Genomic DNA, 26,024 nt, shown 5'->3' on the forward strand with positions numbered 1-26,024 from the left:
TGATTTCCATGTCAGTAATAGCTTCATCATCTTCTCATTTCTTGATTTTAAGAAGCCATTTCCTTGAGCCCAACACTTTTAATACATTGTGTCTTTACTACCATTAATGCAAATCAGACTTAACATTTTATGAAAATAGAATTCCAGAAGGCTTCATACTGGTCGTCTATGAGCCTACAATTAAGTATGGAAAACCTCTGCTGCAAACACCTTTCAAATACCACTTAATTAGTATGTCAGATTTTTTCCTTTGAAATTATATCTCAGAAACTACTTAGACCCTCTACTTTCTAATGCAAAGTTCTTATTTTTCCATCTGCATGTTTTCAACTGAAGATTTAACACTTTTGCACTTTGAGATATTCCAAGAAAAGCCTATATTCTACAAAGAACTGCAAAGACTTTTTTGCACTTAGCTGAAGTGCTGAAATCAACAAGATTCTATAAATCATCATAAAGAAGCACTGATATTCCTTTTAAAATTGTATCCCAAAGTTCTCCCAATGCATCAGAATTTTCGACAGCCATTTTGTCAAGAGAGAAACCAAAAATGTGACTAATCATGTTTATTATGAACATTTCTGTTACTTTCTACAAAACCCAGAGCAGTAAAACGTGTAACTGGCCTATATTAAAAAAAAAAAAAAAAAGTCTGCAGTTGCAAGTGTCTAATTTTCCCTCCTAAAATAACCTGTTATTTTGATCAACTTTTTGAAATCCACAGAGTAGTTTTGTGGCCAGAAAAAGTCTTCTGTAGATTTATGAGGCCCACCTGTGTGTTAGCTAGCAGATAATCATTCATTCGTATTCTCTACAATCCTGGTTTCTGATGAGGCAGGAATTTTATTATTTTTATGTATTGTGATACTTTGAATATTGGTAACAAGCTTAAAGAGTGTTTTGCAATACTACATCTTCAATTATCTTTCCCTGATGGCCTCTATCCCTTTCTAAAACATACTAGAGTAGAATATACATTTTGTAGCACTCAGTAAATAATCCACTAAGGACCTGTCAAATCTGCTTTATGAATGTGAGACCCCCTTTCAGCCGCTTCAAGTGATTTCTGTGTTTTTTGATCAAAGTATTAAATTTCTCTCTTATGAAAAGAGTGCTTTAATACTGGTTGCTGTGTCTCATCACTTTCAAACACAGTACACATTCAAACCATTTATAGGACACAAAGTCTTACTGATATACTTGTGGTAGGAAAGGGGAAAAACCTTCTTTTGATCAGTTTTTCCACTTTCTCAAGAACACATTTATGATTAACCATGAAAACAGTTTTGAACTTGAACTTTATTCCAATTATACACTTTAATATTGCAATGCAAAAGGAAAGTTCAACTGAGTTGTTCAGGTTTTTAAGACCATATACCTACCTCCTCAGCTTCACAACAAACAGAAAAATAATTTTAAAAATTCATCTCCATAACTGCAGTCATATGGACCTCATAGTTTATTATTCCCCTAAAGATCATTTCTCAAACGAAATAAAAGAAAATCCACTATGCTATTTAAAAACTGTTCTACAACCCATGAGAACCCAGTTTCAAATTTCACTAACTGTCAAGATGTGATAAATTTAATCCCTTCCTTTAAATATTCAACATTGAACGTAAATGAAAACAAACGTATTTTATGTCTACTTCCAGGAAAGAATAGATGCACTGACTTGGGCATCATTGCAAGACATCCGTAATACTGTACTCTCCTGAAACTACGTAGGTATGCAAATTTGATTAGCTTGTTAACAGTAGTTAACATTAGCTTTTTAACGGTAGTTACATTAGCTTGTTAACATTTGTATTTGCTTCTTAACAACCTCTGATATATTTGCTTTATTATGTTTTTCCCATTAGTCAAGACTTAGGTGTTTAGGGAGATCTTTATTAGAGATGTATAAAACAAATAACGGGGATTCAAATGTTAGCTTCAAGGTACTACTCCAATATAAATCAAAAATGTAAAGATGTTTCTGGTTATGTAATTTTCTTTCTTTTGTTGCCAAATTAAGAGCATTAATTTCAGAAAGAGACAATAGATGCTACCAATTACAGCTTTTTTTTTTTCCAACTCTGATACACAGTCTTTGATGCACAAAGATACCAAGATTTAAGGGAGTACGTCATATATTACATAAAAGAGGTACAGTTTCAGGTTCCTGAGCTCCACTCTAAGACTTTCCCCTGGTCCCAGATAACCAAGTAAGGCAATCTTTTTAAAAGGTGCTTGCTTGGCCCTGGAAATACATTCCCTATTTTCTCAGGCAAGCATTAACTACAACATTGCTTCAGCGGAACGAGACAATCCCCTGTATTTTCCGGAGCTTCAGCTCTTGCCCTATCCGTCCAGTCTCCCATCGTTTGGGGTGGTGTAATTTTAAAGGATTCTGTCCTCCCACACTGACAGAGGTGGGGGCAAAGACACGGGGAGCAAGCCCTGTCCTCACTGGAGCTGAAGGAGGAGAAGGGCCCGGGGGCGGCAGGCTGTAACTCGGTGGTGTTGTTGACTGTAAGTGGCCATTTTAATGTAAGGGCCTCGGGACCTGATGCTGCCACTGATTCTCCTCCTCCCTCCGTGGTGCCCAGCTCCACCTCCCCACCCTCACACCACGGGGGACATGGGTGGCAGCAGGATAAGCAAACACACCCTCGGGCGGGGCAAGGCGAGCAAAAGGGTCCCTGGCACCATCACCCGGGGGGGTCAGGGTGCAGAGGAAGCCCCCAGAAGGGGGGTAGCGAGCTCCAGGCTCCCCCCCAGGGTGGGCGTGTGGGGAGATCCCCGTCAGGGACGGAGAAGGGGGCTGCCGGCCCGGCCGGAGGGGAGGGAGGGCGGGGCGGAGAAAAGAGTGAAGAGCGGCGGCGGTTACCTGTACTGAGCAGCAGCCCCGCTATGGGTGAATCCAAAGTAGTTGCCGGTGGCCATTTTGGCATCTTCTCCCAGCCGGCTGGGCACTGCGGCGGCGGCGGTAACCGACAGGAGGCGGCGGTCGGGGCCATGACAGGAGGAGGGGGGGAGGTGGGGGGGTGGAGGCAGAGGAGGAGGGGGTGAGGGGGAGAAGGGGACAGAAGGACAGGGGACAGACGGACAGGGGGCAGAACGAGCCTGGTCAGGCGAGGCACCTCAGGACCCCCCCCCCACCCCGGCATCCCCTCCCCCTCATCCCTTCCCCTCCCCCGCTCCCCTCACAGCCGCCCTCCCCGCCCAGCCACCCCCCCCCCCCCCCCCCCCCGAGCGCCGTTACTTACCATAGGTGAACGAAACTACCGGGCATATGGGAATCATGAGTCCGAGCTGGCGGCGGCAGCGGCGTCTGAACTCTCAACTCTCACCCCCCCCTCCTCCCTCCTCCTCCTCCTCCTCCTCCTCGCCGCCGCGCTCGCTCCCTGCCCCCCACCCACCCACCTACGGCGACAACGGCGGAGTGCGGCCGGGCCGGCGCCGTGCGCACGCGCGAGATGTGCGGGGGGGGGGGGGGGGGACGCTGGGAGTTGTAGTCCGCCCCGCGGAAACGCGCGCGCGCTTGGCGCCGCCGGGAGACGACGGCGACGCCTCAGCTCGGAGAGCGGGCCTCGGCGGGTGCGCATGCGCGGGATGTGCACAGGCTCCTGGGAAGTGTAGTCCTCCTGTGTGAGGCCCAGGCGCGAGGGAGCAGTGCACGTACTTCCTTACTCTCTCCATTACTCTGTGTTTTGTGCCCATAACCGCACCACGGGCGCACCCGTGAGCTTATATGGCAAAGTATAGGGCCGATTTCCCATTCCTGCCTACACAGGGAGCACACACAGCAGCCAGTAACCCAAGGGGTGCCCACCACCCGTGCTATACCTGTCCCCACACACGTACCAGAGGTGTCAGTGCTGGCAGCTGTCCCACCCCAACCCTGACACACACACCAAGTACCCAGCTACCCCATGCTCACAAGGCCACGCAGCCAGAAGGCAGCACAAATGGCTGGTGTACGCATGCAGAACTGACCACAAAACCTACGGCTTGGCTCCATGTGTGACGACCAAGCTTCAGATTCACCGGGGCCCGTGGTGCGCCAACCACAACCACAGACGTGAAAAACAGCATAGCTGTCACCAACCGAAGCCATGTGCACACCTAGTCTGACCTATTCCCACCATACCACAGCCTGTCCACAAATTCCCATCGTTCCCCATGCTTATCATACACAGAAGGTAAAGACTTGCGCATACACAACACATTTATCTGACGTTTCCACACAGCAACAGTCCGTCAGATTGCTCCTAGAAACTGTAGGACAGCATACTGCAGGCCACACAGTAACCTCTGGGTGACTGAACCTGTACCTGTGCAGTTCTGTTCCTCCTGGTGACCATTTCACCTTTAGGTAATCCTTCCCTCTAAGCATTGGCTGCTTCTCAAAACTCTGAATACAGCAAAACTTGAAGCCTTAAATACTTTCATCTCATTTGTGTGCTTTGCACTGTGACATGCAGTTTTCATAAACTAACCAAGGCTCATAAAACAGCACTTCTGGATTAATTCAGAACTGATCGCTTCAGAGGTATTCGTTTTCCACAAGCTCTACCTATTTGGCATCTCCTATTGTTCCCACAAAATGACAGGTTTCTCTTCCCTCAAACTACAAACAGTTTTCTTAGTTTCTAAGAATTTAACATAAGTATTTATGTTCATAAAACAAATGAGAAAAGTAAATTCTCATCTGAAGTTGGCATTATCACAACTACGCATGAAGCACAGGTATTTAAGATGCCAAGCAATTCTTGCCAATTCACTGAACATAATTCATTGGTCATTATTATTAGCTTCACACAGGAACTAAATAGCACTGTACCTCTTGTACTTTCTTGTCCTAATCAAGCACAATAGGAAAATGAACCTGCATGGGAAAAGGAATAAATTTCCAACCTTTGTTGTGCACTTTTACTAAAAGTGCTGTTCTGTGAAGAAAGCAGATATTGGGTAAAGATATTTTATTGCTATTGCTTAGAAAAACAAAAGCCCTAATCCTGCAACTAAATAACAGAGTACTTCAGGAGAAGGCTCTATACAAATCCTTCATAGGAGAACTTACAGGACATGACCTCTGTCACTATATCCTCAATGGACTCAGGACACATGAGATAGCCATACTCTCCTCTCCTTGTTTTAGTAAACACTGTTCATAATTGGACCATAGGATGATGGCACTTCAACAAAAAGGAAATTGAAGTTTTCTTTGTTCCACCGCCTTTCAAGTTTTTTCAGTTAAAACCTCTCAATATACTGAAAAACAAAGTATACAATACACATTTCATTAAAAATATATGCATCTATATACACACACATAGACATTCACACATCTTTTAAAACTGTACCAATAAAGTTATATTTTGCAAATAGTCAGGCTTGCAATTGCTTATTTCTTCTGGACTGATGAATGTGGACTATCTTCTCTCTGTTAAACCTTTGGTTTTGAAAGCTGAAGAAAAATAAAGCTTTTTTATTCATAATAGATTTCCATCTTAGGTTTCACAACTTCTTTTATCCAAGTAATTCCTATGAGTCTAATCTAAATATTCCATCCTATATCTTATGATTTTAGCACTGCATATGTCTGTGCATAAGCTCCTGTTTGGCAGCTCAATTCAGCCGCAATTTCAGCAGAAGTTTCAGATTACTTTTCCAGTTGAATTTTGCACATTGAATCTTTAGTGCATATATCACTTGAAAAAGATTATAATATAACATATTATGAGAAGCCACACTTATTAAGCATGACAGAAAAAAGTTCAAGATTTGTCATATTCTTGGAAAAAAAAAAAAAAAGAGTGGTAGAAATCTTTCTCTGAGCAGTTCCCTAATAAGAACCTCATGCTTCTTGATGACTTTGTAAACCATTACATAACATCTATTTATGTTACTGCTAGCTCACAGGATCAGATTCATAGTCTATACTTAAAAAAAAACCTCAATGGTTTATCATACAGAGATGTGATCTTGTTTTATGTATATCAGATTTACTGCAAAATGAAGCAGTAATAAATTTAATTAGATCCTTTAGGGCATTTTGAACTTTACCTATTTCTATATCCTTGACTGGAAAGAAAAATAAATGGAGTGATAAACTGCAAATCACGAGGCAGAGGGAGAAAGGCAGAAAAGCTTTAGTGAAACATTCAAAAGATTTTTTTTCCAAATAGGAAAAACAAAATTCTCCATCTATGTTCCTATTAAAGTTACGGAACAACAGCCAAGAATTTCCAGAATGAAAACATACAATGGAACACAAAACTTCAAACTGGGATTAAATAGTACAGCTACTCTATTTGTCCAAAGCTCAGTGCATCTAAAAATATCATAGACAAAAATGGCAAGCAAGCATTAAGAAAAACAAATCTTTGACCTTCATTTCATGAATATGAAAGGAGATCACCAAAATACAGCAAGAAGAAAGTCCACAATTTAACATGCAGTGGCATCAGCCCTACTTTAATATGCACACCCCTACCACTACCACAGAACCCCAACACTGTTTAAACAGGAAAACTCTAAATTTCTGAATCTTCTCCATAAAGGACTAAAACTGAACAAGCATGTACTTTTTTTTAATTTTTTTTAATAGCAGATGTAGGTAAGATTTCTTACAGGCAACCTTCGAGCTTACTCAGAAACTAGGCTCTCAGCTGGCTTGTTTGACCACCAGAGGGCAGGGCAGATGTAGCAGCAGATTAAAGCTTTACTCACAGCAAGTACAGAACACACACAAAAACTGCAACTTTTATTTCCTGAATAGGTAATTTAACATTTAGTGCTCTCTTTGTAAAAGCCCTGAATAGGAGGATTCTTTTTCTATTAGTTTAAGGAATCCAGTACTATCTTCTCACCTGGAAATTGTTTCAGAGAGCTATACAGAGGTAAGACATTCATCACCTTATCAACATTCTTTTGAAGTGAAATTATGTTTTATAAGCAGAGAAGACAAAAACCTGATGTTTTCACCAAGACTTTAAGTGATTAAAGTAAAAAAATGTTACCTTTTAATAGAGGGTTTAGAAGTTGAACAGTGATGAGACCAACATATATGTCAGTAAAATAAATACAAAATACTTATATCATATGTGAAAGTTATCAATGTTTATAATACCTACTTGCAACAGGGGAAAAAAAGTCCCAACATTCAACCATAATGCAAAGTTATGCAAGTGTTAATGCAAACTGAAATTACACATCAGACACGGGGGGGGAAATGAATCAGTTACAGTATACAAGCAAAAATAATGCCTAACAATGCACTTTTTCTTTCCTGAAGCTAAAAGAAAAAAAAAGTCTGTATGGAAGCTAGCCTTCCACTCCTCATCCAAATTTTTTTCACTCACCTGTTATACTATTAAGTACTGAATACTAAAACTTTAAGAGCTGTCTCTCATTCTGTCTTCCCCAAAATGTGTCTCAAACCAACTCTACTATTTGTAACTAGCAGAGTCAACAATTGTCGATAATAATTGCTCCGTGATCATAAGTATGAGCTTGTATTTTTCAGCATTCCTGTTCCATGCTATAATTCCTCTTTGAAGAAAAAGCTAATGCTTCAACACTTTTCTCAGCTGAAGATGTGTAAGATGAAATGAGACAATCACGCAGTAACTAGAAGAATTTAAGCCCTTTTAAGGCAGCTACTGAAGGGAAGTGTCTGATGAGAGAACAAACCCATTACAAAAAACTATTTCAAGAGCTTAGAAGGTGAACTATACTCCTTGGGTGGTTAGATGACTCACTCAGAAGGTAACAGAACAAATTTACCTTGCAAAGATTAAGACTCTTTCTCCACTTTTTAAAAGCCAGCATCTTTTCTTAGTATCTTCTTTCTTCTTTTTAAATAGAATAAAATACAGTAAGGTTAATTTACCAAAAAGCTTAAAGACCCACTAAACTTAACTACTAGAGTAATTCTTAAAGAAACCCATCATTACAGAAGAACGTAACATGAAAACCTCAGATGCAGCAAACACTCCCTTCCCTTCACTGACCTGCTATTTGGGAATTCAGCTATAAAAATAAACTTGGTGCTTGCTTTGGAGGAAATGTTGCAGGTGGAAGAGGTTAACTCATTAAGATCCAGCAGAAAAATCTCTTTCTTTCAGTCATTTTGATTTATTTCAAGGCTGAGGGACTTCATTAAAAATGCATAAAGGATTGCTGATCTGAATGTGATGCTTCTAAAACCTTTGTGTTCTTTGTGTACCAGGTGTTGACCTATAAGAAAGCAAAGCAGATAGGGGTTACAAAGACCTGAACTGCCATTACTATTCTAATATGAAAGTTAGTAAAAGCCTTGAAACCAATAGCTATGTCATGGTCTGAGAATATTTTTTTTGGCATTAATATTCTCTATATGGAGACCATCTTGTCTGGAATGCCTTTAGTCTTGCTGTTAAGCATTAAGTACTGAGAGATTGTTTTTACATCTTCCATGAATAAATGGCTTGACAACCTTGATATTTGCACAGTGGTGATAATTACTACTGTTTACATGCACGTGATTTACTGTGCTTTACTTCTAGGTAAACAAACATCATTTTATTTTCCAAAGGTCAGGCTTGTAGTTAAGAACTGTGTATTTTTCTATTTGTTTTGCAAGACATATAACAACATTATGAAACACGGAATTTCCAAGAATTAGTTAAAAGAGCACACCTCTAATTTTTGGTATTAACTTCCTCTTTTTCTCTTACTCAAGTCAAAAAGGCTCTACTGACAGATTATTTACCTCACTTCATAGTGAAAACTATGAAAACCTGATGGATCCCTTCTAGAAATCTCATCTCTCAACCTCCCTTTATATAAGTATTTCAGAAACACTGTCTAGGATTTGGTGACTTTTGGTATTATCCTCATTTGAAATTTATTTATCCTTCTGGCCCTGTCTCATGAACAGGGATCTTTGGAATCCAGAAAGCCCCAAACTTTTGAATTTAAACACTTTATTAAGAGACATCTGCTCTTGGAACAGCAGGGGCAGATTACATAGCACCCTGTGCCATCTTTACCCATAACAGCTTTACCTGGAAGCTAGGGCTGGGACTAGAGTACACTTCCCGTTTCCGATTGTTTACACTTTTTTTTTTTTAGGGAAAGCTCACATTGTCACGGTAGCAAAAGCACAGATTGAGCGGTAATAACAATAATAAAGGGGCTAAAGTAAACTGACAGTGAGTATCTGAAGTACTGTCATCCTGCCATGCTTACAGCACTACATGATCGACTGGTGCTAAAAGGGATTATTAAACTATGACAGGCTGTGGTAGTTTGTGTGAAGTTGTGTTGATTGCAGTAATATTTTAATGGTAATAAATCTCATCATAGAATCCTAGAGTCATTTAGGTTGGAAGAGACCTGCAAGATCATCAATTCCGACCATCACTTAACACTAACAAGCCACCACTAAACCATGACCATGTCTCTCAGTGCCACATTGACACATCTCTTAAATACCTTCAGGGATGGGGACTCCACCACTTACCTGGGCAGCCTGTTCCAATGTAAAACTACCCTTTCCATGAAGATTTTTTTTTCCTGATATCCAATTTAAAACTCCCCTGGTACAGCTTGAGGCCATTTCCTTGCATCCTACCACTTGTCACCTGAGAAACAGAGACCAACACCCTCCTCACCGCAACCTCCTTCCAGGTAGCTGTAGAGAGCGATGAGGTTCAGCTTTTTCATCTTGTTTCTCAAAATGTTTTGAAGTGTTCACAGATGCTGCCCAAACCCATGTTGCTCTCAAGTTTATCTGCAAAGGAAGGCCATGAACTGCAACAAAGCGAATACAGAAAGACGCCATGAGAAACCACTCCTTCTCCAACGGCATACCTGGCTGCTGCACTGCAAGAAGTCTTCTCCATCAACGAAGATGGGGGCAAACGGCACAGCCCCCAAAATGAGGCGTCATTTTGGCTTATCCCAGCACATGTTTGCACACTTGTTTAAATTAATTAAGCCTACTGCTCATTCTCAGGTCCTGACATAGGAGAGAGCACCAACGAGGCACTTCAGATGCAGCATGCTTTGGCATGAATACACACCAGACGATGGCAAATTATATTTTCAAGGCTTTTTGGTCAGATTTTGGGGTTGGTTGGCTTGCTTTGTGGTGTCGTGTCCCCCGAAACCCGGACAGGGGGAGCTTTCTAAAAGCGAGCGTTTACCACAGAAACCGAGAACCTGCGGCCCCAGGTGGGAATCCTGTGCTTGGCGCCCAGAGGAGGGCAAGGAGGCTCAACCCCCCCCGCCACACACCTGCAGGGAGGAAAACGAAGGGGGGGAAAAAAAGGGGAAGCGGCGCTTTCCTGGACAGCACCTCAGGTGACGGCCGGGGCTGCGGTCTCGGCATGCAAAGCAGGCGCGGCGGCGCCCCTTCACCGCGTTCCTCCCGTCCCCTTAGCGAGCTCGAGGAACGACCTCGGCAAGCGGTCATTTACCAGCCCCCCCCCCCCGCAGGCCCCTCAGCGGCCGGCCGCCATCTTCCCCCCTCCGCCGTGAGGGGGGGAATAAACAACGCGCCGCGTCCCCTTTAAACACCCCCCTCCCCTCCCCTCCCCTCCCCCCCCTCCCCCCCCCCCCGCCCCTTCACGTGGTGCAGGGCAAGGGCGGGGATCCCGCGGTGCGTCACTTCCGTTCCTCTAGCGGTGCAGCGGAGCCCAGCGTGGAGCAGGACGTGAGTCTTGGGGTTTCCCCCCTCCCCGGCGCCCCGCCGCCATTTTGTACGCCCCCCGCACCCCCCCCTCCTCCTCCGGTGCCTCGCTGACGGGGGCTCGGCGCCTCCCGGGCGGCTCGGGGCGGCCGTGCGGCGGCGCTTCCCCCTCCGCCTCCTCCTCCTCCTCCTCCTCCTCCTTTCCTCGAGTGCCCGCTGCGCCCCGCGGGAGGGATGCCCTGGCGGGGAGCGGGCCGGGGGCGGGAGGAGGAGCCGGCGCTGAGGAGAAACTGCCATGTTGGGGGGGCAACGAGGGTGCGAGCCAGGGAGAAAATGGCGGCAGGGAACCGCCCGGCTCCGTTACCCCCCCTGCCCCTGCGCCGGGATCGCAGCCTGCCCGCGGACGACCCCGACCCTTTTTGTGTTTTTATTTTTTTTTTGGGCTGGTTTTGCTGTTCTTCGCGGCTGATGAGCCGCAGCCCCCTTCTACCGCCCTGCCTCCCGCAGGGCCGGGCTGGCCTTGCCAGCGCCTCCCCTCTCCTCGGGCCTTCGCCCCCTGCCTCCGGGGGGCAAGGAGAGACGTGGGGAGGAAAATGGCGGCTGGGATCCACCTACCGGTGCTCCCAGCTCATCCCGGCTCCTCTTTCTCTTCTCCCTTCCCTTAGCCCTCCCGTGGTCTGTCTCATTCTGCCCTCGTTCTCCCCAGTGCTGCGGTGTCGCCTCGCCCTCTGCCTGCCAGCCTCTCCCCAGGGGGTACCGCCATCCCCTCCATTTCTCTTTCCTCCAATTTCCACCCCCAGCCTTCCTCCATATTGTCGCTCTCTCATCTTAATGCGGATTGCAACCTCTGTCTGTAGCCCTTGACCCTGAATTATCAGTCTCATTCGGCCCCTCGATTTCATGCCGTTGCTGTGCTTGGCTTTGCCTTGTCCCATTCCAGTTCTCCTCTGCCTCCATTCTGTAGCGTGGTTTGTTAGCTCCCACGTACGGTGTTTCATTTTCAGTGTTACAGCTTCTATCATTGTGCTCCAAGCTATTACGACAGAACTTGTCCCACTTTAGAACCACATGGAGCCATTAGCATTATTCAGACTCCATTTTTACCTGCGTACATGGTTTATTTGACCACAAGTTCGTTTAAAAACACCCCTTTCCCTTTACTGAGATCCGCTTCTCTAATATTTTTTTTAGTCTTCCATAGTTTGAGTTTTATATTCAATTTCTCTGTGATGGTTATTTTTATTTTGAAAGAACTATTTATTTGTCACAAAGAGTTTCTAGTAGCAGGCAAGGTCTTCAGCTGCTATATCTAACCACATGTTTGTATAGTAAAGAGATGTAGAAACACACCTGGCAGCAAGCATTCAAGGAAAGTTGAATGTCCGCTTGTCTGGCAAGTGAATAGACCGTAGTGACTGATGTGTTAAAGCTGCAGTAGAAATATTAATTACAGTACCGTAGTTCATTGTAACTAAGGTGTTTTTTCAGACTTTCCTATTACTGAGGGGAAGCTCATCTTAGTGTATAGTGATTATACAGCTCTTGCTGGCTTATTCAACCAGGCGAAATGCCTGTATAAGAATATGGATAATGCTCTGGCCTTAATAGTTTATGAATGTAGCATTGAGAATTCAAGCTAAGGATAGCAGTGTGCAGTATTTTTGAAAAAAAGTCCCTTTCTGAACAGTTTGGAAACTAAGACGCTGCATTTAAGGCTGTTGCAGCAAAAAAGGGAATAGGGAATGGTGTTTGAGATTGCATGAACAGTTTATTAAAGCTTATATGAAAAGGCAGGAAAATTTAGGACGGTTTTGAATGAGGTGAAGCTTTACAAACAGGTTTGAAGATTGCTTTCCAGATATAATGGGATGTATTTCTTGTACAGTGTTCTCATGTTATCTTTTTCTTTGTAGAATGCCTAAGTCAAAGGAACTTGTGTCTTCAAGCTCATCTGCCAGTGATTCAGATAGTGAAGTTGACAAAAAGGTGAAAATTATATGCGGTTCATTACTACTGTAATAACTTCTATGTGGCAAAGTGCATGTCATTCCATATGATTTGTTAGACACTTGAGGGAAAAAAAAAACAGGGTTAGGGCTTGGGTAGATAAGAGGTTTTTGGCTTGCAGTAAACTTTTTTCTTAAGTTGCATTTTGTTTTATACCATATTTTCTATATGGCGTATCTAGACACAAGCTTTCTGTAATTCTTTCTTGTTTTGTGGCAAGAGGTAGATTTTGGTATAAGCAGCCCCTTGTGGCAAGAATTTGGACTATTTTTGAGAGACACCCCCCCTCTTTCATTCTGGTGTCTGGATACCTTGCAAGTCCAAAGTCAAAACCTCCACCTGCCTGGTTATCCCCCTACCACTTGCTTATCTTGTTTACATGTTCTTTTTCTGTTTCAGATTTTCTATTACTCTCTGCTAGTTTCTTACTTAAAAGCTGGGCCAACCTGGGTGTCTTTGAGCTGATTAATTTTAAATGTTAACTGCTTTTAAATGAATATATCAAATGTTCCCAGTTATTTTTATTTCATTTGTAAGTTTTTGTTGGTGTACCAGTCATTATGAACAAAAACTGAGTACAACAGTGAATTACCTTTTTTAGAAACACTAGGTGGTAATGATGCATCAGGTCTTTTAATGTTGTATGTGAAAAAAACTAGTTTGCTTTACTGAATTGATTCAAATGTGACTTAGTTGCAATAAGCAAATTAGGTATTCTGTCAAATAAAAATATCAGAGAAAATGGTCAGGTGATGGCTTTTTGGTAGGGAAATGTATTCCTGAGAAGTTGTACTCAAACCGTTTGCTTCAGTGGGTATAAGTTTTTTTTTTTTTTTTTTCTGACAACCTCCCATATTTGTTGCAACCATTTCTCTTTGAAAGAGGTTACCCACAATATGGTTCTAGCAGGTGAAACTAACTTTTAGTATCTCTGTATCACTGTTTTCTTGGTGGGAGGGAGGTGGGCTGGGAGAGTATGCTTACCATATAAATATTGATAGAGTAACTTCGTAGCACCTGCAAGTAATCTGATTTACAGGTAATACCATCTGAATGTTTTAAAAATATATTTATCATGCTATAGACAAAGACGGGACCCTGATAATAAAGAAAAAAAATGTTCCCCAGATAGAGGTGACTTCCAGATCCTTTCTTTATTATCTCAATTTTTCATTTTCAATTTCTTAATTTTCATTTTTTTAGAAGTTGGTAGCTGTCCTGCATTTTTTGTTGTTTTCAGAAGAAAGGAATGTGAAACTTCCATCAGACTTAATTTTTTTAATTAGAACTATTGGACTGATAATATTGCTGCGCAAAAAGAGTAGGCTTTTTGAAATGCATTTTGATCTGACTCTCTTTAAAGCCAGAGTATTATTGTAAACTTCACTGGGAACAGAATTAGACTCATTTGGAGATTTTTTTTGAAATTCCAGTGTAAATTGTACAGTACTGGAGGCCTGCCATCACAAAAGGAAGGTGATACAGTGTGTAGTAGTAGTTTATAGCCTCTAATGGAAGCTTTTTTTGTAACTAACAGTTGCAAGGTGTGGTTCATGCATTTCTATTTTATTCTTGCTCCAAGGCAAAGCGGAAAAAGCAAGCAGCTCCAGAAAAGCCTGTAAAGAAACAAAAGACGGGTGAGAGTTCAAAAGGTGCCGCTTCTTCTAAGCAAAGCAGTAACAGAGATGAGAATATGTTTCAGGTAAAATTGATGATTCTTTTAAAGCCTGGTTAAAGTAGCATGTTACATCATATTCAATATGAATTTTGAGGTGGTATGAATGTTGTGGTAGTGTAGAGCCTAGTTTCCTGAAGCCCTGGTCAAAGAGAGTTGTGATGCTGTGGTACAGATGAGGTACTCAAAAAGCATTTCCAGGTTTCAGTAGAGGAAAAGAATCTGAGTTGTGGCAATTGATCTAACTGTCCCTTGTGGTCTTTGTCCATGGTAACTTTCTAGATAATCATTTTGTCTGTAAATACAGCACTCATCTTGAATATACTGTAAATATTAAATCAGGACAGTCTCTGGGTGGGAATATTTTTAACCAGGGCTCTTGAAAGAAAGGTTTTTGGAAAACAAAGTATGGACTCTTCATTCCTATTTAACTAGGTCAGTGGCATCTTGACTCCTGTCTTATAAGATGGTGTCTTGGAATAGGTTTCGCTTGTTTATTTTGTGATGCAGGTTTTTCTCACTAAACATTCAAAAAGACTGTAAGATCGTCTGAATGTAGATCTTCTCCTTTTCAGCAAGATGCATTTATGAGCTCAAGGCGTATGGTTCTTGGGGTTAGCTGAAGCAGTAGCAGTGTGTACTGCAATGTGAGAAAAATCTCAAATAATTTTATTCAGACAGGATCTTCTGTGAAGCTATTTCATTTGCGATTGCAATGGCGGGCGTCCTGTCAATTTAGTAAACAAATCATAACTTTTTATTCCCTATTACCCGACACCTGATCACCTCCCCTGTTTCCTCATTGGCTGAGTACTACAGGTTCACAAGCTACTCGATGCTCCTCTATACCATATATGTACAATTTTTCTTTCTTTTTTTTTCAACCTTTTAATTTCTCCTTTTTCCCTTTCTTTTCCCCTTTAAGTTTTGAGAACGTGTGATCTTTGTTTTACTGTTCTCACACTGCTCATCCTGTTTTTCTCAAGCTTCCACCTTATTTTGGAACAGTGAGGCCTTCTACTGTCCACTTACCTACTTAACGTTTCTCCCTGCTACGACTACACAACTACCTTGGAATACAGAAAATTAGTTCTCTACTGCAAAAACACAACTTAGTTTCTTACATGCAAGCTGTGCAAGAATTTATGTAGCTTTGAATCCCCTGTTTTAGGGGAGTGGGTCAAGAGTTAATATCTGTGACTAGGTGGCTTGTTAAGGGCAGGGAAAAACTGAAGAATCAGTGTATGTAAGAACTTAAGTTTGTGAAAGGGCGTGGGAAGGATGTCTAATAAGATGATCCAAATCTTGGGTAAGGCAAAAGAAATGGCGGCTTTGGGCTGTAGGTGTGCAAAGGAATATGGCAAAAAAAATCTCTTCAAGAAATAAGATCTGCGTGACTGATTATGTAATACAGGGCAGTTACTCTTGATGTTATCGGTCCTTACATTGTTTTATCATGTATAGTTGGAGGGAGGGCTTCGATTGACATCACCGTGTTAATGGTTGTACTTGACCGTTAATGTGTCCTAAACCTTTGGTCTCTGCCTGCCTTTTAGTTACTCAACAGCAAATATTTTTTAGATTGCTTATTCTGTTATGTGAAGCATTGTGTTTTTTTTTTTTTTTATGCTACATCAGCTTAATGTGCCTTAACTAAGGTGCAACTGTTTCAGTGTAGAAATAGCATTGCTGGTCAATGGTTACTTCCTCTCTCTCCCCTGTACCCATGATAGCATGCTAGAAGCTCTGGTTGCATTTTAATTTTTTTTAGGTACTTTTTTTTTTTGTTCTGGGGCTATTAATAATATTGCAAACCTCCTTTCTGTTTCCCTGTGACAGTAAAATTATCTCTGATGTGCAAGTGAATTTGCACAGATGTGGCTTGAATTGATACTGATAGAAATTGGTCAGTGAAGCATTCATAGGATAGTCAGAAGTTTTATAATGTCCATATTGTGTGTAGGAGTGGCAGCAAATGATGTGAAACTTAGTGACTTAATGTTTTAAGCCTCAGGCTGTGTTCTGGAAGTATACATCTTCACTTAAAGTAGAGGTCTTTGTGACTGCTGTATTCAGAAGATTCAGCATTTTTGTCAAGGTCTAGGTCTTTCTTTTCTTTTAAAGCAGATGTTGGTGTAACTATTCTTGAAACTCATTAAGAGTAGAATTAATCTAAGTAGTAGAGAATTATTTCAGTATGAGACCAAGTGTATCTTATTTACATGTCTTGGCCTTTTTAGGCTTTATAGGTAGCCTAGTATACTTTGGAATTTGTTAAAGGAGTTTGGGCACAATTGGAGTGCAGAAGTTTACCTTGTTGCAATTTGTGACACTGCTAGAGGTCTTAAAGAGAAGCTTTGTTCATGTTAATGTTGAAGGGTTCAGTGTTCATGCAGTAGATTCCTATCTGTGGCTTCAAGCCCATGTAAGCTCTGCATCGTGTGCTTTGGTTAGTTTGAGAAAAATCCTGTCATCTACCTATGCCTGATTTGGATAAGGTTTGTTAATGCTGTCTGGATACAGTATTAATGACAGTCCAGAATGGAGCCACACTACACAAGGTATTTCACAGAATTTATTATTTCAGTTTGTGCGAACTTTGCCCACACTCTCATTCTTTTTAGAAAGTTAAGTTGTATTTACTTTTTGACTTGTGAGAAATAAGTTCATCAGCTTCATGGTGTAAAGTCTTTACTTATCATAGGTTCCTGAAGATAAATATGTAAGCTTATGATGCTCTCTAGAGGTGATTGATCATGGAAATAATGAATAGTGTTGCATTGGTAACCACCTCAGTTTCAGAATTAATGTTCTGAATCTAATCTGTCCTGCAGAGCTCAGCTGTTTACAGAACCTTGCATTCTAGGGGTTTCTATTATTTTACTGTGCTTCTTCTAACACTATATGTATAGTTACCAGCTAAGATAGAAGGCTGACTTCTGGCAATTTCTACTTTCACAGTGAGTATGCAGTTTAAAAGCAACCGGCAATTTAGAGGGAAAATGTAGATAAATATACTTGGTGAAACTCATACAGGAAGTCAGATAAGTGTCTTTGAAAGTAACCTAAGCATTTCAGTGCATTTTATTCTAAGTAATGGAAACCTGGAAATAGTATCTTTGACTTAATAGAATAGTGTATATAAAGAGTTGTGATATTTAATAAAAAAGCATATTAGCTTGTGTATGAAGGTTGAGCAGCATTAACTGCCCTGCTTTAAAGCAATACAACCCTTGGAACACTACAGTGATTGTGGTGTTATATCCAGTGAAGTTATTCTAGTACTATCAGCTGCTGTGTGGAAAAAAAGTTATTTAGAAATGACTCGGTGCCAGAATTGCAGGTATCGGGACCTTAAGAAAAACCAGTTTAGTTGGGTAAATCTAGATTTTGGTTGATTTTAACATTTGTTGCTAATTAGAACTGTATGTTAGAAACCAGTATTAAAGCTTTTAGCAGTGACAACTGTTTTGCATAAAGTTCAACTAAACATTCTGTATTTAACATGAGCATTCAGAGGAAACGTAGACAGAGGCATGAAGCCTTTCAGCACTTTCATTTGGACCTGTTTCCAGTTAGGGTTGATTTACTGGCTAAATAATGCGTGCTTTATATTCTTGCACCCATGTCTTACTGTAGTTGAATTAAGATATGTAGTCTTTATATTCAAATCCTCAACCCTTTTACTGTACTTGCATCTCTAATCTGCTGTATTGTGTCAGATTTTATTTCTTAGAGCAAATCTGGAATTACTTGGCAATGCACTAGTGGTCTTTGATAGACCTGGGATAAAAAGATGTTCTGGAGTACTAGTACTTGAAGGAGACCTAAGTCACTTGAAGTTGGTGAAGTGTTATAGTGTAAAACCAAGAAATGTCGTATATGCAGACTACTTAGGATATCCTTTGCCAGCAGTGCTGACAGATATGGCCATGTTACCAAGTTAAGTCTGAAAGAACTCAGCTGCTCTGACATCATAGCTTATTTTTGTGTTGTATTTGTAGTGCTGTGGAAGTATTTAATAAATCACAAAATACTATTATGAACTGTAAACTCATGTTCGTTTTAAAGGCTACTTTGAAGTAAGAAAAAAGCTTCATGCTTACGGTATATAAAGATGTTCCAATTATTTTAAAATTAATTTTGGAGATAATTCAAGAGGGTCTGCATAAGAAGAAAAATGTCTTTAACCAAACGTAAAGCACACTTGTTTACATCTATTTTATGAAGTAACAGCTTAGACTTAACTGTGGATGACTTTAACTGATATAAGAGTTCATGTTTTCTGGTCAGACTTGAAGCTAGTAAGACGTGTTTTATCCCCTGTTAAATTATGTCAGTGCATCAATTAAGGAAATTTGATATTCTTAATAAAGCTGTTTTACTTTTTCTGTTTTAAAATTGTTTGCTTTAGGATGTGTTCTTTGTTCAGGAACTGTATCCAGAAAGTACATACAGAACTCTAAGCATTTCTTAAATTAATTGCTTCATTTTCATTATCTAGTTTCTGATTCTCAAATTCACATACATTGAATTGGTGTGAATAAATGTTATCAAATGTGGGAAAAAATTAATAAGGCTAAATGTATAGTGTGGTGCAGTGCGCTATGCTTCCCCCTCTGCTCTCAACCCCCTCAAAAAAAAAAAGGCCTCAAAATTCAGTTAAGTTGTTGTGGTACAGAAATTCCCAAAGCATCATTTTTAACAAAGACAATTTCATGCCATGGTACATGCTGGTAAACTTTGAAAGTTTTGTTTTTTTTTTTGGAACATACGGTTACAAGTGAGAAATTTCTACCCTCTGTTCCAATGAAGTACCGAGAGGATTTGAAAACAGGTGTGGGGCCACTTGGTCGTTTCCTTTCATTTTCCATCTGTATTTGCTTTGTTTTAAACAAACCAACCAAATACCACTAAGACCACTCTAGAAATTGTGCTTTTCTTGTGTGAATATCTCAGTGCTTTTTTTTTTGTAGATAGGAAATGTACTCAAATTTAGATTTGGTAATAGAGCTCCCTCTTTCTTTGTTTAGAACTGCTGCTAACAAAGATGGTTATAATACAGGTAATAAAAAACAAAAGTAAATTAGTGGCTTTTGTAAGAATTCAATTTGATAAGAATATAGGTATTTCTATTCTATGAGAGCCGCTTCTGCAAAAAAAAGTATTGAATGCTCAACTGGTTTAAGTCCTTCATCCATTTATATTGTCATTACCTATTAGCCTACTGACTACTCTGGATTAAGCTCTTGATCTAGTTGTTTCTCTCATGTCTAAAATAAGCTGCAGTGGGTAATGTCACATGTCCGAGTCTAATACTGTTTGGAAAAGTGAATGGTGTAATATGTAAAATACCTAAAAGATCCTTCTATGTGTTTTGACAGATTGGCAAAATGAGGTATGTCAGTGTTCGTGACTTTAAAGGGAAAGTCTTAATTGATATTAGAGAATATTGGATGGATCAAGAAGGTGAAATGAAGCCAGGCAGAAAAGGTATTGTTCTGCTTCATCTTATTTTGTATTAAAACATTGCCTGCAATTTATTGGAAAACTGTGTACCAGATTTTTATACTTTGTTACTGCATGGTATTGTAAGAGTAATATTTTTGTTTTAACAGATGATTAGTTTTATCTGTTCATTATAAACACAAAAGCAAAGCGGTTTTGTTGGCCTGAGTCTGTTTTTCTAAATGGATCCTGCATAATTAATGGAAACAAGGCATCGGGTACAAGCATATTTATTGTGGGAGCTATAAATCTAACCATACTTTTTCTCCCCTGTTGATTAACTGAATTAACTCAATTTCTCGCCTATGTTACAGTCAGATTTTCTTATTTCTAATATGACTGAAAAGGCTTGGGTTTAGTTGGTATACAATGTTAAATTATTTAAAACAATTGTGTTCTTCATTTTTATCAAATCTCAAATTAAAATAATAGAAATATTTCATATGACTAATTTTTTTGGAAAAAAATATTTTAGTTGAGGTGAAAATACTTGAAGTGCTTGAGTTTTAGTACTTTGTGTCTGTCTAATCTGCAACACAACATAAGCCTTTAAACCATTAATTGCTACTCCCATACCTAATTTTTATGTCATCCTTTCACTTAACTGTTTTTGGAACTTGGGCCACCTGCAAGATGAGGATGAGTTGATAGTTGCTTTCCTTAATGTCATTTGGTTGTTTAGAAAAGCTTACTTTACTCATTTTTCATATTATGCAAAGGAAAGAGGTAAGTGTGAAACATTCTGTTCTGAAGATTAAAGGCATTTATATTTTTATGATGTGTCCAGGAGCAGCACAGTGAATAGATACTTGGAAAGCTTGAGAATTTTCAACATCTCATAGATAACCACTGACAGTACGTTTGTATGAGCAGAGTATTATGGGCACCTTATAGGAAAATTTATTTTTTGGATGTGTTGCTGCTGTCTAACAAAAAAAAAAAGACTTTGATGTTTAAAGACTAAACTGGTGTATTTTGAGGTGGAAATTAAAAGCACATCAATCAAAAGCTTGAGTGGGAAACAACAGTGAGACTTGGTGGGCAGGCAAAGTGATGATCAATCTCTATGATATAGATGGAAATGTTTGTCATTGAGGTAAACAGGACGGCATTTTATTAGGATAACGCTAATAATGTGATAGCATGAGTGTTTAATATTCCAGTGATGCATTTACGAGCTGCTTACGAAGCTATGCTACAAACAATATAAACAATTGTAATTTTATAATAAAAAAGAAGAAAAAATTCCAACAAGAGTTACTTTGTCAGATTATTTCAAATAGCAGCTCTAAATTCATGTCTGCGTACAGTTCATATAGTATGTTGTTGAGGGGCAACTTGATGACATTTGGTCCCCCAGTAATGGTTAGCATGCCTGGTATAACTATTTTCAAAATAAATCTTCCACCTAAAGACTGGTGGGAGAACTGGCTAGAAGAGTGACAATGCGGAGTGTTTGCTGCTTAAAATAACAGTACTCTGGTAAAACACTGGTGGTAGAAGAGGGGGGGAAAAAGGCAATGAGTCCCAAAGATGGAATTCATAGTTTCACCTGTTTTCAGGTCCTGCTCCACCTACAGGGAGAAAGCAATGAAAGAAGCCTGATCACTGAGGGGGGAGAAAGGGGGTAAATAGTAGAAGAGCCTGGCTGGAGAGAGTGAGAGGTAGGCCTGTGAGTCTGTACTTACATAGAGTTGGCATAAAGATTAGTAGTGGAAGAAGGAGGAGGCTAATACGTAAAAGGAAATGTGCCTGGACTGAAGCTTGAAGAAGTAAAAATTCAGAACTGAGGAGATGGTTTCTGGGGTACTGAGTGATTATTGATTGAATGTCACAAGAATCTGTAGTGATATTGAAGTTTAAAAACAATAACAAAAAAAAACCCTTCCATGTTAGCTTGTGAGTGCTAGGGAATAGAATAGAGTATCTCTAAAATGTTACTTATAGCATATGTAATTCACAGTGGTTTAAGACATGCCCCCCCCCATTTTTCTCTTCACAAGAGAGAAAAAAAAAAACATAAAAAAACAGACGTATAGTACATCAAAAATACTTAGTTCAGTCTACAGAGGTATTTGGCTTTTAGCAGCCAACTGAAATAGGTTTGGTTTCCCATCTCATCTCATTTTGTGCTGCCTCCTATAAGGGCGAGAGCTCTCTTTCCCTTACTGTGTTTCACAAAACACTTGTGAATGAATGTTGTATTGTACCCGTTTTCTTTGTAAGGTAAACCTGTTCAGACCTGGGCTAAAGGTCTAAACTGAAGGGTTCTAAGTGAGTAGTTTAACCATGCAGCTGAGACTTGTTAGTACACGTGATGTAGCCCAAGCATTAAGAGTTGTGACAGTATTTGTGTGTGAAATCAGTCTTGGTTGTAAGTATGCAAGATCCTGATAACAATTCTCTTTTTGTACTAAGTATTTGTTTTTAATACATTTCAGGTATTTCTTTAAATCCAGAGCAGTGGAACCAGCTGAAGGAACAGATTTCTGATATTGATGATGCAGTAAGAAAACTGTAAAGACAGCCATACAGAAATCTTTATCATTTTTGTTGGTTTAAGCAGTCTTTTTACATTGGCTTTTGTTTTCTAAAATATTGTTTTCGAAGCTATTGTATATTTGGATTGCAAAACAATTTGTAAGATGAATACTTTTTTTATGTGCATTAAAAGTGTATTCTGAGTGAGGCTATTTGTGTATACTTTACTAAAAAGAAATGTGTTGCTTTCAACTCATGGTGTAAAATAAACAAATCAAGTAATATGTAAAGCATAGTTGTTATGGCCTTTTGATTGAAGACGTTTGTTGATAAGGCCATCTATTGGCTTTAGGCTTTGTTTCAGTTTAGTTAAGTTTGTTTTCTAAGGAGATTTTAAAAATGTCTCCATTTACTTTTTTTTTTGTTTGTTTCATACCCTTTGGTATTGCCCTCAGCTTTCTGCTTTAAAACTTGATACAAGCAGTGAATACCTGTTAAAAACACATTTTTGTAGATAACTTTAAATACTGTATTTGCTAATTTTCCCTATTTATTCAGATGTAAACAGTCCTGAGTATATAGACTTTTTTGCATTGTTTGCATGGAGTGTTATGCTAAACAGTAACACTTTAACACCACCCACACAGTCTGTTCCCATTTTTATATAGCTTGCTTGACTTAGAAAATACAATTAGCCTTTATTCATGGACCCTAGTTTCTAGAGTGTGATGCATAAACTTTTACAGTAATAGACATATACCTCAGAGTAAGGTAGCGTTTAAAAGCTCCAAACTTTGTTATTGTTTAGGCACACTTTTCAATCTTTGCATTAAATTAATTCTTGAACACATACTGAATAGTTATTCCATCGAAAATAGCAGTTAACCTGCTTTTGTAGGGCTTTTGTTTGAGAGCACTGTTTAAACAATAGTGCTTAAAATAAGCTGTAACATAGGTTAAACAGTCATACAGGGTTAAAATTGCTTCAGACAGACTATCAGGCTATCATGCTTTTGCTCTGACCACCCTGTCTGACCAAACCATTTGGCTTGCCTTGCGTGCATTACATGTGCACAACTGGTTCTTCTTTTGTATAGAAAGTATGTAGTGCTTCCAGTGGAGTACTGGTACCTAGTGGATCCACAAGTAATGAACTTTGCTTGTCTATCAATGTACATTCTGAGGAGAGAAGCCTCTGTCCAGTGGATGTTCTATTAGACTAGATGTCTCAGCTGAAGGGAGATCTTGGTAGGCATCATGAGGCTATGGAAAGAAGAAGAATGAATATGTTCAAGTAGGACTTAGAGAGCAAATGGGCACTCCGCTAGAGAAATGGCTAAAGCTCAAAGTTAGCTGACATAATAACTACAGTGAAGAAGCTTAACATTAGCAGAAATGGAGAAGAGTTCATTTTATGACATAATTAATAGAAAGAAGAAGATGAAACAACTTCATGAAAACTGTCATTTCAAGGCTATATAGTACTAAGTAGTGAATGTACAATTTATTGGTTCAGCTGTAACTTTCCCATTTGATGGTAAATTTAAATATTTTTAAATTTTGTATAGATAAACAGGATTTACTGTTTAATTGTGGGATATCTTAATATAATTGCTTATATTGCAGACATACTTGGAAGTCCTGTTCTGCTAAGTGCCATACACAGACTGTTCCTGTGCTGCAAAGTTTGTAATTCAATACAAATGATATATGAAGGGTGAGGGAAGGTGACCTCATCAAATTAAGTATATATTGTTTAACTTAAATACTGTATTAGATACTTCCATCTACTTTTTAACTTACGGATTCTTGAGATAGTTCAAAGTTAAGATCTGGTTTTGTGTAGCTCAGGAAATGTGAGTTTCAGAGCTATGAAAAAGTTAAATAGAAGAGGAAGAGATGTGTTGTGGTAGCAGATATGTTTTTGGGCACAACTTCGAGTGGTGTTTAGGGACACTTGGACCAAACAGTATAAATGAAATATTTGCTAAAATTTCTCAGATTAGTAGGTCGGTGAATCAAATAAATTGCTTTAGATTGTCATTGACAGTTTCTAGATCTTTTTTTATTTGCAGCATGTATTTTACATTTTTTCCCTTTAAATCTGACTGCAACCAGATTTCAACTGTTTACCTCAAAACTTCCATGTGGCTACTTTAAAATGCATAAGTGCATGATTATCATAATAGTAGGAACATTATCCTCAATTAGATTACTGTGGTAGTAGGTCATTGGATGGCAGTTGTAATATCAGAGTACAATATAATTGTGTTCAGGAAGGTGGAAAATTAAATTCATTCATTTTGGGAGGGTAAGTGGAAAAAGTTTTACTATAGTGATTAGTTCTATTGTGGAAACTGATGGTAGAGATGTTCAAATAAATTAGTATTTGTTAATCAAGAGCTATTATTTCTTATAGATAACTCCCTTACTGAATTTGTGGAGATAAGTACTGGAGCTGTTTATCCCATTTTACTTGGTAAAATTTGGGGCCGTTTGATTTTACTTAGCTTGTGTGTTTGGAAAATAGTTTTCCATCTGATGGGTATATATTCCTGCCTGTAATACTGATTGAAATATATTTTACTTGCGCTGGTCTTAACATCTGCATGTCCTACAAAAAAGGTAACTAGATAAACTAGTCAGTGTCACAAATGAGCTCCAAATAGAACCTGAATTGTGAGGGAGTTCTTTGCACCTCAGCTGACTGATGGTTAGTTGACATAAATTTGACACATTCAGTGTTATTTTGAAATAAACGGTTGTGATTTGTCATGTGTTGTCTATGGCTGTAGTTTTTCTGATTTGAGATAAGAATTTTTTTTTTAATACAGATTATTTTCTTGCAGAAAAAATGGTAGTTAGGATACATGTAGAAGTGTCCATGGAAGAAAACTGCATGTATGAAAAAGACTGTAATATGAGATGAAAATAAACGCTGTTTGCTTTTCCACTGAAGTTGCAAAAGAAAGATACATTTGGTTCTTGATATTTATGCAGGGCATATTAGCAATATGTTTTATAATTTATACCTACTATGGAGCATAGGAGGAAACATACATCAGAGTTAGAGCAGCCAAAGTACCATGTGTGCTAAATCAAACTGTTATGTATGATGTTGCTCTTATGTAGAGACGTTCATATTGAAATTAAACAAATACAGTACTGAGTTTGATATTTCTGTTAAAGGAAATGCCCCAGTTACGTATTTCTTATGTGATCTGTTAGTAAAAAAAAAATAAAAAAAATTGTAATTCTGGTAACTCAAATGTCATATTGTTAACATGTGGAATGTTTAATGTTTTGTTCTGGTGGTATCTACTACAGAGGCCACTGGAAATATGAGCCCTCCAACTGTAATTCTCTTAATGTTCAAATAAAAAGTAGTTAAATGGCATATGTGTAATAACAGTTTGAACACCTGGAAATAAATGAAGACTTCTGTTGACATAGTGTTATTTTTAATAGAAACTTAGCTGCACTATTTTTTTCTTAAGCTGTTATGAAAAATGCTGTTTGTTTCTTGCAACTGTTGTAATTTGGAAATTTGAACACTTAATCATCTTGTACTTGGTCTGTGTTTGTGGGTGGTGGGGTTTGATAGGCTCAGAAGGATAGAAGATTTACTTTTGGACAGTTGTTTTTTACTCAGAGGTGTTGAGGTACTGGCATGGGCTGCCCAGAGAA

General features: G+C 39.3%; 2 protein-coding genes across 6 annotated transcripts in view; one reads left to right on the forward strand and one right to left on the reverse strand.

Annotated features, from left to right (window-relative positions):
* ZFR (zinc finger RNA binding protein) overlaps positions 1–3,465 on the reverse strand; it is a 47,310-nt gene extending 43,845 nt beyond the window's left edge. For 2 of the 4 annotated variants that reach the window (XM_035563832.2, XM_035563831.2), the window contains exons 1-2: positions 3,252–3,386; positions 2,873–2,957 (exon numbers count right to left, since the gene is read on the reverse strand). In XM_035563832.2, the coding sequence (XP_035419725.1) occupies positions 2,873–2,957; positions 3,252–3,288 (122 nt within the window). In that variant the 5' untranslated portion in view covers positions 3,289–3,386. Of the gene's footprint in view, positions 1–2,872; positions 2,958–3,251 lie in introns of all 4 variants that reach the window. The other 2 variants (XM_050716279.1, XM_050716278.1) reach the window with 2 other exon arrangements.
* Positions 3,466–10,591: 7,126 nt separating this feature from the next.
* SUB1 (SUB1 regulator of transcription) lies at positions 10,592–22,627 on the forward strand. 2 transcript variants are annotated; one of them, XR_004781283.2, is made up of 6 exons: positions 10,592–10,690; positions 12,580–12,652; positions 14,256–14,375; positions 19,733–19,841; positions 21,419–21,520; positions 22,298–22,545. XR_004781283.2 is itself a non-coding variant. In XM_035563830.2 (5 exons), exons 2-5 carry the CDS (start codon positions 12,581–12,583, stop codon positions 22,375–22,377), a joined length of 381 nt encoding a protein of 126 aa, XP_035419723.1. In that variant the 5' UTR covers positions 10,592–10,690; position 12,580; the 3' UTR covers positions 22,378–22,627. The 2 variants fall into 2 exon arrangements, 1 of the variants encoding a protein (XP_035419723.1); XM_035563830.2 differs by lacking the exon at positions 21,419–21,520 and having other exon boundaries at positions 22,298–22,627.
* Positions 22,628–26,024: the final 3,397 nt, after the last annotated feature.

This window comes from Cygnus atratus, chromosome Z (assembly GCF_013377495.2).
Source record: "Cygnus atratus isolate AKBS03 ecotype Queensland, Australia chromosome Z, CAtr_DNAZoo_HiC_assembly, whole genome shotgun sequence".
In the NCBI taxonomy this organism is placed as follows: Eukaryota; Metazoa; Chordata; class Aves; order Anseriformes; family Anatidae; genus Cygnus; species Cygnus atratus.